This window comes from Hyperolius riggenbachi, chromosome 7 (genome assembly GCF_040937935.1).
Source record: "Hyperolius riggenbachi isolate aHypRig1 chromosome 7, aHypRig1.pri, whole genome shotgun sequence".
Lineage (NCBI taxonomy): Eukaryota > Metazoa > Chordata > Amphibia > Anura > Hyperoliidae > Hyperolius > Hyperolius riggenbachi.
Genome location: NC_090652.1, coordinates 261598416 through 261610091, shown reverse-complemented (window position 1 = coordinate 261610091; position 11676 = coordinate 261598416). Strand labels below are relative to the sequence as shown.

The window sequence follows — 11676 nt, the reverse complement described above, 5'->3', positions numbered from 1 at the left end:
CATATGCGATATACACACGCATTGCCCAGAGCTGTGCTATGTATGTTACTGGACATTATCACAGGAATGCTATGACTTACACTATTTATTTTCCATCTTCTCCTACAGAGCAAACACCATCAGCTTCTCTCCATCTGATTCCCAGGATGGGAGCGTCATGTCTGGTGGGTCTGAATCCTCCCCAAACTCTGACTTTGCAGTCCCTGCAGTGCCTATCTATTATGCACCTGATGATTCTGTGCCAAATGAGAGTTTCACCATCCACACTCTCTCCATGGCACAGGTTGCAGTGGCCTTGGATGGGGTTGATGAAACATCTCCATCACCCACCAGTGATCTGTCTGCACCAGGTGCAGCTGTCCCATCCAACCCTGCACAGCTCTTAGATAGGCCTGCAGAGACACCTACACCACCGGGCAAAGTCATGTCTGAGTCTGAGTCTGCCAGCTCACTCAGAACACCTGAGACTCCGAGTCCAATTGTGTCATCTGAGTCTCCCAACTCACTCAGAACACATGAGTCTCCGAGTCCAATTGTGTCATCTGAGTCTGCCAGCTCACTCAGAACACATGAGTCTCCGAGTCCCATTGTGTCATCTGAGTCTGCCAGCTCACTCAGAACACAGGAGCCTCCGAGTCCCATTGTGTCATCTGAGTCTGCCAGCTCACTCAGAACACAGGAGCCTCCAGACCCATTCAGAACACCTGACAATCCCATCCGAATCAGAGCCAGAAAAGCTCGCATTCCCTCTCCACTCATCACTCCTGGAAACGAGGATGTGCCATACAGGAGTGTGAAGTGGGAGAGTGTGACAGACCCCGGCCAACCAGCCAGAGCCGGTCCATCAGATCCTCCGAAGCCAGTGACCATCACCAGAGAGATGAGGAGAGCCTTCTACGAGCTCCTTGGTGAGATATTTAACCTGTTTAACCATTAGAAAAACCATTATCTTCATTACAGCAAAGCCATTTCTATAACATACCATGATTCTCACATGTTACTGTTTTGTCTCACACAGATGACCGCACCATCGATCTCTTCCTGGAAGATGATGGATGCAAAAGAGTTTCAGACAAGGTAAGTATTAGTGAATGTAACATAGAAGTCTTGTTTTGTGTTTCTTTTACAAATGCTAATTGCCATAGCAAAGATTGTCTATCAGTAAAAGCTAATCGTCTCTGTATTTGTGTTTCCCATTACAGTACCTGCTGGCCATGGTGCTCATCTACTTCAGCAGAGCTGGTCTCTCCATCGCCGAGTACAACATCCAGAACTTCTACGCTGCTCTGTAAGTATATGATGTCCTCTTCTCATGTATATTTTCACATAGCTGACAGTAGAGGGGTAACTTATATCGGGGGGGGGGCTCCATGACACCCTCCTTCTCTCTTCTACCACGGGTCTGGTAGCATATAGATATACAGTATATAGTTAGCAATACAAATAGTTATATTTTTATAGCACGTTTTTATTATTCCATCATTTTTGCAGGTTCCTGGCCAACCAGATGGAGGAAGACATCCTTTTCTTTCACTCCATCTTCCTGTTCGCCACCTGGTACTTCAGCAGCAAAGACGACTTCAAGGAGGCCACGAAGACCCTCTTCAGACGGATGGGATTCCGGGCCTGGGTCAGTCGTGAGGAGTGCCGCCATGTAAGTAAAAAAAAAAATCGAAATCCTAAACACTAATCTGTCACTACTCAGCTCTACCTCTAAGGCTTGGCATCTCTTCCTGCATATGTGTAATCATGCAATGCAGGAGATGCCGGGCACTAGAGGGAAAGCTAAGCAGTGACAGGGGGACACACATTGCTGGACTATGTCGGAGCAGGTGACATTATCATGGCGTCCACTGTACTCTGCATAATGTCAGCTGGGGACAGGACACAGAATGAGGAGAGAGGGGGGAAACCACTAAACACTAGGGAAGCTCTATTCAGGTTTCTTTTAGCCTGAATCTCTTGGAACAGAATTTGGGTAACCCATAGGTGTCCATGAGGAGGGTTTTAAGGTTAGGTGGGGGGGTTAAAGTTAGGCAAGCGGGGGGAGGGGGAAGCCTTACTTTAAACGAGTTATAGTTACCTGTGCTGCATTGTCCCTCAAAGCCACCCTGAAGACCCCGAATTACCCGACTTCTTATTTTATAAACAGCTAACATGTATGTTTGTTTAATTTCCTTAGGTCATGAAGAGACTGAGTCATCGGGGATGGAGAAGAAAGCGAATGGACCATCATGGCCTGGCCACTCGGGGTTTCAGGCTGACCACAGAGGAACGCACTGCTATGGAACCAGGGAGCGGATATGTCTGTGACCACTGTTCTAGGTCCAGGCCCCGCTCCTGGTGTTGCATCATGCAGTGATAGTTACCTCCTGCCAGGGCAGTTGCAGCTTCTTTCATCTCCATCCATGTTCTGCAACTCTTTCCATCCTCTCCAGTGACTTCCATCACCTGCAGTGAAGTCATTCATGCAGGCTCTGACATGGAATCCACCATCAACCACCTCATACGTTTCCTTCCTTCTCATGCAGCTCCTGAAAATTCATCCATCTGCTGAAGTTGCTGCTGTCATCTGCACTTACCATCTTTCTGCCACAGTGTCTGTCAGCGTCTCCATCTCCTCCTGCTCCTGGCTTCTCCTACATTCTTACTCATTTCCTGCAGTACCTGTCATCAACTGCAGTGAGCGACTTCTGCAGCTATCACCTGCAGCTCCTATCTTTTCCTGCAGTGCATGTCATCATCTGCAGTGAGCGACTTCTGCAGCCATCACCTGCAGATCCAATCTATTCCTGCAGTGGCTCCTCTACTGCAGCGAGCGACTCTTTCAAATCATTTCCTGCAGTGCCTTTCATCTCTTGCAGTGAACTTCTCTAATTTTTTTTCTGCAGTGACTCCACTACTGCAGCAAGCGACTCTTTCAAATCATTTCCTGCAGTGCCTGTCATCTCTTGCAGTAAACGTCTTCTTTAATTCATGTTCTGCAGTGTCTGTCATCTCCTGCAGTGAGCGTCTCCTTTGTCCACTGTCATCGATTACAGCCCCAGCCACCTTCAAACATCATTGCTTACAGCTTCTGCCATCTTGAACCACCTTTGCTTGCAGCTCCTACCATCTTAAACCATCTGTTCTTGCTGTCCCAGCCATCTTCCACCATCACTGCTTGCAGCTCCTGCCATCTTGAACCACCTTTGCTTGCAACTCCTGCCATCTTGTACCAATTTTGCTTGCAACTCGCGCCATTTTGAACCATCTTTGCTTGCAGCTCCTACCATCTTGAAACATCTTTTACAGTCCCAGCCATCCTCCACCATCATTGCTTGCAGCTCCTGCCATTTTGAACCATCTTTGCTTGCACAGCTCCTACCATCTTGAAACATCTTTTACAGTCCCAGCCATCCTCCACCATCATTGCTTGCAGCTCCTACCATCTTCTGCAAACATTGTAGCGGCAATGGGAAACTGGGAAGGGGGGGGGGGGGGGGGGCTAGTGTTAGGAAAGGAGAGGTAAATCTAGCATTAGGATTGGAGGGGGGGGGGGGGGGTTAGTGTTAGGAAAGGAGAGGTAAATCTAGCATTAGGATTGGAGGATGGGGGGGGGGGTTAGTGTTAGGAGAAGAAACTGAAAGGCTAGTGTTAAGAATAGAGGGGGGGGGGGTAGTGTTAAGAAAGGAGAAGGCTAGTGTTAGGTGTAGAAATGGAAGGTTAAAGTTAGGAGAGGGGGAGGCTAGTTTTAGGAGTGTTAGGGGGTTAGTGTTAAGAGAGATGAAGGCTAGGGTTAGGAGTGGAGAGGGGGCGGTTAGTGTTAGGAGTGGAGAAGATGGAGGTAAGTGTTGGGAGTGCAGAGGGGGCAGGTTAGTATTAGGAGAGGGGAAGGCTAGTGTAAGGAGAGGAGAGGTGGGAGGTTAGTGTTATGAGTGGAAAGGGTTGAGGCTAGTGTTAGCAGTAGAGAAGGGGGAGGTTAGTGTTAGGAGTGAAGAGGGGGGGTTAATGTAAGGAGAGAGAGGCAGGCTAGTGTTAGGAGTGGAGGGGGGTTAGTGTTAAGAGAGGGGAAGGCTAGTGCTAGGACTGGAAAAGGGGAAGGTGGGAGAGAAGAAGGCTAGTGTAAGGAGAGGATAGGGGGGAGGTGAGTGTTAGGAGTGGAAAGGGGGGAGGCTAGTGTTAGCAGTAGAGAAGGGGGAGGTAAGTGTTAGGAGTTGGCAGGCTGGTGTTAGGAGTGAAGAGGGGGGAAGTTAGTGTTAGGAGAGGGGAAGGCTAGTGTTAGGAGTTCAGAGGGGGGTTAGTGTTAAGAGAGGGAAAGGCTAGTGCTAGGACTGGAGAAGGGGAAGGTTAGTGTTAAGAGAGGGAAGAAGGCTAATTTTAGGAGTGGATGGGGGGAGGTTAGTGTTAGGAGATGGAAAGGCTAGTGTTAGAAGTAGAGGGGGGAGGTTAGTGTTAGGAGAGGAGAGGGTGGAGGTTAGCTTTAGGAGTAGAAATGGGGGTAGGTTAGTGTTAGGAGAAGGGATGGCTAGTGTTAGGTGTGGAGAGGGTGGGGGGGGGGGTTAGTGTTAGGAGAGGAGAAGGCTAGTGTTAAGAGTGGATGGGGGAGATAAGTGTTAGGAAAAAGGAAGGCTAGTATTAGAAGTAGAGAGGGGGTTGTTAGTTTAAGGAGAGGAGAGGGTGGAAGTTAGTTTTAGGAGCAGAAGGGGGGTAGGTTAGCGTTAGGTAGGGAAAGGCAAGTGTTAAGAGTGGAGAGGAGGGAGATTAGTGTCAGGAGAGGAGAAGACTTTTGTTAGGTGTAGAGAGGGTAGGTTAGTGTTAGGAGAGGGGAAGGCTAGTGTTAGGAGTGGCGAGGGGGAGGTTATTGTTAGGAGTGGAGAGGGGAGGTAAGTGCCAGGAGAGGGGAAGGTTAGGGTTAGGAGTGGGGGGAGGGGTTAGTATTAAAAGTGGGGAAGGCTAGTGCTAGGACTGGAGAAGGGGAAGGTTAGTGTTAGGAGAGAAGAAGGCTAGTATTAAGAGTGGATGGGGGGAGGTTAGTGTTAGGAGAGAAGAGGGGGAGGTTCGTTTTTGGAGTAGAAATGGGGGTAGGTTAGTGTTAGGTGTAGAGAGGGGGAGGTTAGTGTTAGGAGAGGAGATGGCTAGTATTAGGTCTAGAGAGGGGGGAGGTTAGTGTTAGGAGAGGAGAAGGCTAGTGTTAGATGTATAGGGGGGAGGTTAGTGTTAGGTAGATTATTGTTAGGAAAGGGGAAGGCTAGTGTTAGGAGTGGAGAGAGGGAGGTTAGTGTTAGGAGAAGGTTAGTGTTAGGTGTAGTGAAGGGGAGGTTAGTGTTAGGAGAGGGGAAGGCTATTGTCAGGAGTAGAGAAAGGGAGGTTAGAGGTAGGAGAGGAGACGGCTGCGTTAGGTCTAGAGAAGGGGGAAGTTAGTGTTAGGAGAGGGATAGGCTAGTGTTGGGGGGGGGGGGGGGGTAGTGTTAGGAGAGGATAGGGGTGGTATTGCTTAAAAGCATATTATAACACAGTGTAGCACTATCAGGGTGACTAGCACCTTTCAGTGTAGTCTAGCATAGTGTAGTGTAGGGACCCACCCCAAAAGAGTCTACCGTGACGTGGTGGGTGGGCTTACAATCCTACTGCTCAAAAGGTGTTACTTTTCACCAGTTGGATTAACCAAAAGACTCTTAATGTTTGGATCACTAACCATCTTTACCCTACAGTGACAATTCACAGTTCCATTTACTGGAACTGATCCTGGGAATTGCATAAGGCCACAAGGAACCAACTGTGGCCACCTCCTAGCCATGAAGTCAGGGCCTTTATAAGCTCTGCAGCCCACAGACGATGCACCCTTGGAACAGTTCTTCACTCAATTGAAGGTGCATCACTAGCGGGCTGTAAAACTAATTGAGGACTCAACTTCATGGCTACAATTACCAAAGAGCTCTCTCCAAGACCAGCTGATCTTTGCTTTCCAAATGAGGTGACTATTACTTATTGAGTAATTATGTGCAAAAGTGGCGATCGGGGACAGGCAATAAGTTATAAATAAAAGTGGCAACCACTTCTGCTGATCATTAGAATAAGAACAATACAATGGGCTTGATTCACAAAAGAGTGCTAACTGTTAGCACGGCCGTTTTCGCGCGAATTTTTGCATTGCGCGCGATCGTGAATTTTCACGCGAAACTATAATGTTTTTGCGCGCAAACGTGAATTTTACCGCGAAATCTATATCGTTTTCGCGTGAAAATTCACGTTTGTGCGCGAAAACATTATCGTTTAGCGCGAAAATTCGCAATCGCGCGCAATGCGAAAATTCGCGCGAAAACGACCGTGCTATCAGTTAGCACTCTTTTGTGAATCAAGCCCAATGTATGGAAAAGAGCCTGTAATATTTTTTTTCCCTTCATAGATGTTATTTGACCACTACAGATGTGAAGGGAAATTCAACACGGTAGTTTTCTTGCTGTACTATAAGTGTGAAGTCCTTTGATTTGAACTGGATTTTTGCACAGGATAAATCACATTCAGAAGAATTATGATTGATACTTAGTTAATCAGGTGTCATTCATTTCCAAATCTGATTAGCCGAGAAAAAAGTTCAGGGTCTGCCCACCTCCCGTGGAGCAAAAAAATTACCTCATGTCAAATAAACATCCCATCCCCAGCAGGGGTAACATCTGATTATAGAAACCATGGCAGTTTCTAGGCTAAAATGCTCCCAGGGCGAGGGTGAAAAAGTTGCACCTTGTAATGTGTTGTGTTCCCTGGCAGTGGAGAGGAGACACAGACAGCAGGAGGAAATATAACAGCAGGCAGCGTGAGGAGGATAAGTGTGTGGCAGACTGGCATTTGGCAGCAGGCAGGAGGGCAGGCAGCGAGACATAGTAGGCCCTGGTTCCTAGCGGTGGTTCCAGGGCCGTAAATACACAGCATGAGGTTCCAGACAGCGGTCGTGAAGCCCACATTGTGTCCAATTCACAATTGGGACAGCACAGTTTTCAACCCGGACACCTCTAAAATAATTACATTTTTTTTTTCAAAATAATGCAGGCAGTGAGGCAGCTATTTTTAAACGTAATAGCTGGTGGTGCATGGGCAGCAGCACCTTGTAATGTGTTCCCTGGCAGTGGAGACACAGACAGCAGGAAGAGATACAACAGCAGGCAGCGTGAGGAGGATGAGTGTGGCAGACTGGCAGCAGGCAGCAGGAGGGCAGGCAGCGAGACATAATAGGCCCTGGTTCCTAGCGGTGGTTCCAGGGCCGTAAATACACAGCATGAGGTTCCAGACAGCGGTCGTGAAGCCCACATTGTGTCCAATACACAATTAGGACAGCACAGTTTTCAACCCGGACACCTCTAAATCAATTCCATTTTTTTTTTAAATGATTGCAGCTATTGTTGAGCGTAATAGCTGGTGGCGCATGGGCAGCAGCACCTTGTAATGTGTTGTGTTCCCTGGCAGTGGAGAGGAGACACAGACAGCAGGAGGAAATATAACAGCAGGCAGCATGAGGAGGATAAGTGTGTGGCAGACTGGCATTTGGCAGCAGGCAGGAGGGCAGGCAGCGAGACATAGTAGGCCCTGGGTCCTAGCGGTGGTTCCAGGGCCGTAAATGAACATCATGAGGTTCCAGACAGCGGTCGTGAAGCCCACATTGTGTCCAATACACAATTGGGACAGCACAGTTTTCAACCCAGACACCTCTAAAATAATTACAATTTTTTTTTTCAAAATAATGCAGGCAGTGAGGCAGCTATTTTTGAGCGTAATAGCTGGTGGCGCATGGGCAGCAGCACCTTGTAATGTGTTCCCTGGCAGTGGAGACACAGACAGCAGGAAGAGATACAACAGCAGGCAGCGTGAGGAGGATGAGTGTGGCAGACTGGCAGCAGGCAGCAGGAGGGCAGGCAGCGAGACATAATAGGCCCTGGTTCCTAGCGGTGGTTCCAGGGCCGTAAATACACAGCATGAGGTTCCAGACAGCGGTCGTGAAGCCCACATTGTGTCCAATACACAATTAGGACAGCACAGTTTTCAACCCGGACACCTCTAAATCAATTCCATTTTTTTTTTTAAATGATTGCAGCTATTGTTTAGCGTAATAGCTGGTGGCGCATGGGCAGCAGCACCTTGTAATGTGTTCCCTGGCAGTGGAAACACACAGACAGCAGGAGGCAATACAGCAGCAGGCAGCGTGAGGAGGATGAGTGTGTGTGGCAGACTGGCATTTGGCAGCAGGCAGGAGGGCAGGCAGCGAGACATAGTAGGCCCTGGGTCCTAGCGGTGGTTCCAGAGTCGTAAATACACAGCATGATGTTCCAGACAGCGGTCGTGAAGCCCACATTGTGTCCAATACACAATTGGGACAGCACAGTTTTCAACCCGGACACCTCTAAATTAATTACAATTTTTTTTTTTCAAATTGAATGCAGCTATTTTTGAGTGTAATAGCTGGTGGTGCATTGGCAGCAGCACCTTGTAATTTGTTCCCTGGCAGTGGAGACACAGACAGCAGGATGAAATACAACAGCAGCAGCAGCAGGTGTATGTGTGTGTGCCAGTCGTTACTTCATGTCCCCCTCTCGCCGACAACAGGGGCCATGAATTCGCCTTCCACCCAAGCCTGGTTCATTTTGAAAAAACGTCAGTTTGTCCACAGACTTGTGAGACAGACGAGATCGCTTCTCAGTGACGACTCCACCAGCTGCACTGAAGCAACGCTCTGACAGTACACTGGAAGGGGGGCAGGAGAGCACTTCCAGGGCGTACTGCGAAAGCTCGCTCCAGATCGGCAGGTGCTTGACCCAATACTCCATGGGATCAACAGGGGACACGCTGTCAAGCCCGCTGAAGGACCCCATGTAGTCAGCCACCATGCGGGTCAAGCGCTGCCTGTGACTGGAGAAGGATGCTGCTGCAGGCACCTCCTCTCTAGTCCTTGGCAGCTCTACACTCATGTAGAGCTCTTGGGTCAGAGACAGCAGGTCTGTGGTGCACGTGCGCTTGCTGCTGGTGGATGCAGGCACCTGCTGCTGCCTCTGTGCTGGCTGGACAGTGGGCGTGGATGGCTCAGGGAAGGCTTTCTGCAAATGCTCAACAAGGGACAACTGCAAATCCCTCATTTGTTGCGCACAGTCTCCTCCTGCAGGCAGAAACTGGCTGAGCTTCCCCTTCAGACGTGGGTCCAGCATCATGCAGATCCAGATGTCCTCCCTCTGCTTCATCTGGATCACCCTTGGGTCCTTGCGCAGGCACCTCAGCATGTGCGCTGCCATTGGGAAGAGTCTGGCCACGTCTGTTGGCACATCATCGGCATCCCCAGAGCCGAGAGGGCTGTCCTCCTCTTCCTCTGCCCCCTCCACCTCATCCTCTCTCCACCCCCGCACCAGTCCAGCTGCGCTCTGCTGCTCCCCCTCATCAGCAGCAAGGTCAGGGACCTCCACCAACTCCGAGCCCTCCTCCTCAGAGGTGGCCTGTGAAGCTGCCTGCAGCTCCTGCTGGTCCAAGGCTGCCACTCCCTCTTCCAGCAGTGCATACAGGGCCCTGTCCAGCACACACACCATGGGCACCCACTCGCACACCATTGAATGGTCCCTGCTCACCATGTTGGTGGCCTGCAGGAAGGGTGCCAGGACTGAGCACACCTGCTGCATGTGCCCCCAGTCCTCCATGGAGATGATGGACGGGAGGTTGGTGGCGGCACGCCCAGTTGCAGTGAGGGAGGCAACTGTTGCTCGTGCAACGTACTGGCTGAGAGCCTGCCTCTGTTCAACCAGGTGCTCCAACATCGCCAGGGTGGAGTTCCAGCGAGTTGGAACATCGAGCATGAGCCGGTGCTGTGGCAGGTGCAGCTCCTTCTGCACCTCTTCCAGGCTCGCCACGGCTGCAGGCGAGTGCCGGAAGTGACGCACAACCTTCCTTGCCGCCTCAAGGAGTCGGTCCATCCCCTGGTAGGTCCGCAGGAACTTTTGGACTACCAGGTTTAGGACGTGCGCCAGGCAGGGAAGATGGGTCAGGTCTCCCCTGCTGATTGCAGCAACCAGGTTTACCCCATTGTCGGACACCACCTCTCCGACTCTGAGGCCTCTGGGGGTCAGCCAATTCCTCTCCTGCTCTCGGAGTTTGGCCAGGACGTGGTTCGCCGTCAGTTTGGTCTTCCCCAGGCTGACCAATTCCAGCAGCACTTGGCAGTGGCGGGGCTTCACGCTGCTGCTGAGGTGGGGGGTTTGGGCTGGTGTGCCGGAGGATGGAAGCGGATCAGAGGAACCTGCTGCTGTTCCACTGACCCTGCATGGTGGCACCACCCACTGCGTTGTTGGTGCTGCTGCTGCTGCTCTGACAGTGCCGGCCGATGCTGCTCCCCCCTCCTCACCCCCTTCCACCAAGCTGACCCAATGCGCGGTGAAGGACAGATAGCGGCCTGTCCCAAACCGGCTGCTCCACGAGTCCATGGTGACGTGGACCCGTTGACCCACCGCGCGCTCCAGCCCTCTCCCGACATTGACCATCACAGAGCGGTGAAGTGCAGGGATGGCCGTGCGTGCAAAATAATGTTGGCTGGGGATTGGCCAATCGGGGGCTGCACACATCAGGAGCGCACGCATGTCGCTCCCCTCCTGCACAAGGGAATAAGGCAGGAGTTGGGAGCACATGGCCCGTGCCAGCAAGCCGTTCAGCTGCCGCACGCGACGGCTGCTGGGAGGCAGAACCCTGACCACCCCCTGGAAGGTGTCGCTGAGCAGGGTCTGGCGAGGCCTTTTGCTGGCACGGGAAGCAGAGGAGGCCACTGAGGACTGGCTGCCAGAACAGGCCTCAGTGTCGGCGGCAGGAGTTGCAGAGGGAGGAGGAGCAATGCGTTGCTGACGCACTCCTGCTGCCGACGGCTTCGCAATGGTGGCGGGTCTGCCACTGCCACTGCCAGCTTCCTTCAACTTCACAAACTCGTCATGCTCGTGAAAGTGTTTCCCTGCAAGGTGGTTGACCAGAGAGGTGGTGCCAAACGCAGAGGGCTCCTTCCCTCTGCTGAGCTGCTTGCGGCACTGGTTGCAGATGGCATACTTGCACTCCAAATATGGAAGGGTGAAAAAATTCCATATTGGGGAGGTGAAGTTGCCCCTTTGGCTGGAAGGTGCTGCTGCCGCTGGTCTCCCTGTGGTGGTTGGGGGAAGGGGGGGTGGGGGTTCTTGGTGTGGCTGGTGGTGGCACTGGCAGAACTCGTCTCCTGATCAGCACGCTGTGTGGCCTGCATACCACGCCCACCTGTGATCCTGCCCATACCTGCTATGCTGATCATTCTAGCAAGGCCCGCAGACGCATCCTCCTCCTCCTCAGAGCTGATGACATCCCCACTCCCTGGACCTGGCAACCAGTCTTTGTCCTGCTCCCTGTCATCATCATCCTCCCCCTCCGCAAACATGTCCTGCTGGGATCCCCCAAACTCCCCTGAGCCCATGAGCATTCCTTCCTCTGCCAATTCTTCCGCAACAGCACTCCATACCTTCTTTGTGCTTGGGGTCCGTAAGAAGGTGCTGAGTGACAGGGTGCTGGTGTCGCCCGCTGGGGCTGGAGAACTGCACTCCTCCTCCTCTCCCGAAGGCAGTGCTGAGTGGCTGCTGCTGCTCTTGCGAACAGGAGTGGTGGCGGGGGTGAAGGACTCGGTTCCAGAGATAATGGTGGCCTGCTCATCCACCATCA

The 11676-nt window shown here is 51.6% G+C and overlaps 1 protein-coding gene across 1 annotated transcript; it reads left to right on the top strand.

The window, feature by feature from the left end:
• The first annotated feature begins 274 nt into the window (after positions 1-274).
• LOC137526166 (uncharacterized) lies at positions 275-2635 on the top strand. The gene is made up of 5 exons (XM_068247385.1): positions 275-908; positions 1019-1077; positions 1203-1288; positions 1492-1654; positions 2183-2635. The coding sequence occupies exons 1-5, from the start codon at positions 275-277 to the stop codon at positions 2360-2362; spliced, it is 1122 nt and encodes a 373-aa protein (XP_068103486.1). The 3' UTR covers positions 2363-2635.
• Positions 2636-11676: the final 9041 nt, after the last annotated feature.

Excerpts from the sequence above, each read along its gene's own strand:
- LOC137526166 (XM_068247385.1), top strand. The coding sequence starts at position 275 with ATGGCACAGGTTGCAGTGGCCTTGGATGGGGTTGATGAAACATCTCCA. Across the intron at positions 1,078-1,202 it reads GCAAAAGAGTTTCAGACAAG|TACCTGCTGGCCATGGTGCT; the intron begins GTAAGTATTAGT and ends TTCCCATTACAG. Across the intron at positions 1,289-1,491 it reads CAGAACTTCTACGCTGCTCT|GTTCCTGGCCAACCAGATGG; the intron begins GTAAGTATATGA and ends TCATTTTTGCAG.